General features: G+C 35.9%; 1 protein-coding gene across 1 annotated transcript in view; it reads left to right on the forward strand.

Annotated features, from left to right (window-relative positions):
* Nucleotides 1-332: 332 nt before the first annotated feature.
* Nucleotides 333-5,000, forward strand: part of LOC144965778 (uncharacterized) — a gene marked incomplete at its 3' end in the record, with an annotated part of 11,098 nt that continues 6,430 nt past the window's right edge. The window contains 3 exon segments of the mRNA XM_078901480.1: nucleotides 333-1,905; nucleotides 2,656-2,826; nucleotides 3,936-4,063. Coding sequence (XP_078757606.1) covers nucleotides 2,806-2,826; nucleotides 3,936-4,063 — 149 coding nt within the window.

Genomic DNA, 5,000 nt, shown 5'->3' on the forward strand with positions numbered 1-5,000 from the left:
AAAATATTAGAAAAGATCGATGTAGACAGTAAAAACCTATATTGGAATCAAACAGCATGTGTCAAAATTGATAATGAAAAATTGGACTTTTTAATATCGAGAAGGGAGTAAGACAAGGTTGCGTCTTATACCCGGACCTTTTTAATATATATATATATATAAATATATATATAATATATATAATATAAATATGTATATAATTGGAGGGCAGAATCGCATAAGATTATCAGACGATGGTACTCTGATGGCAGACTGTCGAGAAAACGTCCAGAAAATTTTAGATATACTGGTGAGAAAAATTAAAAGATGGGCCTGAAACGAAATGTTAAGAAAACAGAATGCATGGTGGTCTCAAAGAATGACAACAACACAACCTTTCACTTGTTAGGTAAAGGAGAGCCCATCAATCAAGTAAAGACAATTATGTATTTTGGCACTATCATTACCGGTGACGCACGTGACATAGAGGACATAAAACAAAGAATAGCAATAGCAAAAAACATGTTCCAGTAACAAGTAGTAGAAACATATGTTATTAGTACCCTTTTATACGGTTTGGAAACGTGGACTCTTGACAAATAATGTACGAGGATGTTAGAGGCATTTGAGATGTGGATGTATAGAATAGTGTTAAGGTTATCATGGACAGACACGTAGACGAACGAGGAAATGTTGGCGAAGGTGAGAAAGGGAAGAATATTGATCGATACCAACAGAAAGAGGCAGTTACGGTTTCTGGGACATGTGTGGAGAAGAGACGGAATAGAAAAGTTGGTAACATCTCGGATGATCAACAGAAAGAGAGCCAACGTAAGCCAAAGAATCACACATCTAATTAACTTAAGAATGGCCAAAAGTGATTATAAAAGCAACGCAGATTTCATTCGCACCGCAGAGGATCGTGATTCGTGGAGACAGCTGACTGGCAACGTGTCTCAAGAATACATACCACGGTGGATGATGATGAGAGTTCATAATATTGCATGAGATTAAGGCTCTAAATAAGTGTACAGCAACATTACTAGCATGAATCGAGTGATGCTATATAAGAATGCTCCCATACCTTCTCCAAAATATCGGCTGCTACAGTAAATACCTCTTTCCATCATACATAATAGCCTCCTCCTTCTATATATCGGTCTATACAACCAAGCTGCTTGTTGCTGGGCGGACGTGACATCAGACTATTGAATCCTATCGATCATGTTAAATAAATAAGGGATAGAAATAAAAATACGTCTCCCTTTATCTAACCTATGGGTAAACGTGTCTTTAATATATACTCCGAGAGAACCAAAATAGTTTAGGCGTCAGTCGCAGTGCAGCGCCGCACACATTTGTTGCTAAATGAAGTAACGATAGAAGCCGGCAGCAAGACTCAAACCCGCAACCTCTAGATGCAAATGCTATGCTTTATCCACTAGTCTTATTTATAGACATTGTATCAACTATTGTAATAGTTTCTAAATGTGTGCGGCTATGTGGTCTAGTGGTATGACACTCGCTTTCGGGTCGGAAAGTCCTTGGTTCGAACCTCGCGCTCGGCGAGTCCTTGGAAAAGGCTCTTTACTCACATTCTCCCACCATACTCAGGTGTAAAATCAGTATCTGGCCGTTAATGGCGGTGTCTTTGTCCGAAAAAATTGTAATATCACCTTATAGGCGGCATGTCCCGTCCTACATGTTAAACGTTGTTGTTGACCAGGGACCCCTTGTAAAGCACTTTGAGCACATTTAGTTGATATTTCGCTTATAAAGCTCAATTTTTTTTATCCACAGTGGTGCAAAGACTACGACTTATATCTCACCAGATGGAAGGACTTCTTCATCCTCTGCCTCTTCTTGGTCTTCGTCGGTACGCCGATCAGTGAAGAGGGCTAATGATGAAAGTGATTTGAAGAACAAGTAAATCATGACCCTTTAACGGCTAGACCGAATTTCTTTGCAACCGTCGTTAAATTATAGCCATAAAGCAGGAACGAAATGGACGTCACTCAGCTCGTTGTCATTCCATATTCTATTTTTAGACAAGCATTTTTGTGATTACTTATCACTAAATTATACGAATCAGATTATAAACGGTCAAAGTTACATACAGAGTTAATTGCTACGGTACATCCGGCTCGTGGATGCAATTAGCATTTTACCTCAACGCATAGCATCGATATTTGCAAACCCCCTACAGATTCTATATAGAACTAAGCACTTCATTGAGAGAGAGAGAGAGAGAGAGAGAGAGAGAGAGAGAGAGAAGGAAAAAGAGAGAGAGAGAGAGAGAGAGAGAGAGAGAGGGAGAGAGAGAGAGAGAGAGAGAGAGAGAGAGAGAGAGAGAGAGAGAGAGAGAGAGAAAGAGAGAGAGGATGCTAAAAAGTAAATGTAATAAAAGAGAATTGGTCGGTGCTGCTGTTATGCTTTAAAGTAGCATACTCACAACATCTACACAATAGATGATCCCTACTTCTACTACAACTTATGTGTGACCTTAGATAATTATTACAGTCTAATCCACATTTCTATGAGACCTAATTCCTCTAGTCGAGGTTCAAAACCATTAACAAAAGTTGAGTGAAGTCGACCATTTCGCACAACTTACTTTTTGCATTCCTTTGGTGATCGTCTTCTTTTGTAACGTAATCTTTGGTCATCGTGTGTCAGGTCTTACGTTGGCGAAGGCCACAATTGTACCTGCTTCCTCGCTTCCTCCTAAAACTCGCGATGTCCCAGGTTTGAGAGGTTTGGCTAAGATGAGCGTCAGTTAGATAGATCGATATTTGAAGGACGAGTCTTCTGGCCTGATTTATAGATATGAGTCTTTCCGGAGCACGAAGCTTAGTGGTTATGTAAAAATGGTCAGAAATATTATTGTCAAATGTTAGCCTTTTCTTTTTACTTTAAGAGATCTGCTGTCATTTTTAATAATTCAGTATATTCAATTTTAACCAAATGACGCACACTTAATTCTCAAAAATAAGAGCAGGTATTATGAATACTCTTCTTAATATAATAAACTAACTTCAACCAATGAGCATGATCTATATTAACGTTCCATTGCAAAACGTGCTCAAAATGACCCACTTAGTGAAAAGTGTTCACAGCTTTTTAAATATCTAACATCACGATGTGTTATATATATATATATATATATATATATATATATATATATATATATATATATATATATATATATATCTGACAAAGATACGAGTAAAAGTCTGCTAGTAAAACCCTAATACCATCTCAGAAGTTTCGCGTCTCTATGTATCGGTGTCTCCGGAGTTGGCTAGAATTTAACGAAGGCTACTATCATAGTCGAAATGGCATGATACGATTTTCAGACGACGGGCTGTATTCACCACTCTCAAAGTAAAAAAGAAAAACCACTAGCATAACAATGAAACCAAAAAAAATCATTGTAAGGCAATGTGGTCTAGTTGTATGCCACTCAATTTCGGATCGGAAGGTCCAGGGTTCAACCCTCGCCTTGCGCATAGTTGAGTCCCTGGAAAAGGCTCTTTAATCACATTCTCCCACCGTACCCAGGTGTAAAATGAGTACCAGACCGTAAAAAGCGTTGTCTCTCTCCGAAAAAAAAATGTAATATTGCCTAACACGCGTCATGTCCCGTCCTACATGTTGTTGCTGTTGGCCAGTGACATGCATGTAGTCGAGATTTGTTTCTGACCCCCTCTCCACCCAGCAATGATTGGGTAGCTGTGTATGTTAGATCTGACAGAAAGTAATTTGCTAAAGACCAGCGTCCTATCCAATGGGTAAGAAGCAATTGAAATTGTCACTTTCAAAGTCATGCGACTCAAACGTTTGGAAACCTATTTATAAAAGATAACAACTAAGATCATCACACTGATCAGTTAGTTATTTCATACTTTAGGAAATTGAATAGTTGGTATAAACAATTTCTTTCTATCCATACCATCAGACGTAACGTTTGGGTGAAAACAAGCAGCAACACTCACGTTAATGTCGGGGGAAATTCCGGACGCGCAAACGCCAATGCTAATGCTAATGCCAACGCATGGACATGGAATAATGGAAACAATTTCGAGTTGGTAGACATTCCAGATTCAGTCTTTATCATGACAGTCTAATAACACAATTATTTTTATTACTTATATTACTAAAACAACTACTACTCCTACTACTACTACTACTACTCCCCCTCCTCCTCCTCCTCCTCCTCCTACTCCTCCTCCTACTACTACTACTACTACTACTAATACTACTACTACTACTACTACTACTACTACTACTACTACTACTACTACTACTACTACTACTACTACTACACTATAATATACTAAAACTACAACTAACTACTACACTCCCCCTCCTCCACTCCTCCCTCACTAATAATACTACAAATACTACTACACTACATCTACTATATACTACTAACTACTATACATAACAACATATAATACTAACTATACTATAATAATAACTAACTAAAACTACTACTACTACAATACATACTACTATATAACTACTACTACTACTATACATACTACATACTACATATAAATATACTACATACATAATAACTAATAATAATAAAATAATAATAATAATAATAATAATGATAATAATAATAATAATAATGATAATAATAATAATAATACATACTATATACATATACTACTACTACTACTATACTATACTACTATATACTATACTACTACTACTACTACTAACTACATATAACTAATACTAATACTACTACTAATACTACTATATAATGCAATAATACTATACATAAACAACACTACATACTAACATATAATAATCAATATATAATGATAATAAAATAACAATAATATATTATAATTACTAAAAAAATAATACTAATAATAATACTAATATAATAATAATATCTTATAATATAATGAAATGATACTAAACATGAATAATGAGTATGAAATAATTATGAATAAAAGTAATAGAGGAATAAGAATGATAGATTTGATGATGTGATTGACTGTTAA

This window comes from Berghia stephanieae, chromosome 1 (genome assembly GCF_034508935.2).
Source record: "Berghia stephanieae isolate SIO BIC M18660-M18661 chromosome 1, UCSD_Bste_1.3, whole genome shotgun sequence".
NCBI lineage: Eukaryota > Metazoa > Mollusca > Gastropoda > Nudibranchia > Aeolidiidae > Berghia > Berghia stephanieae.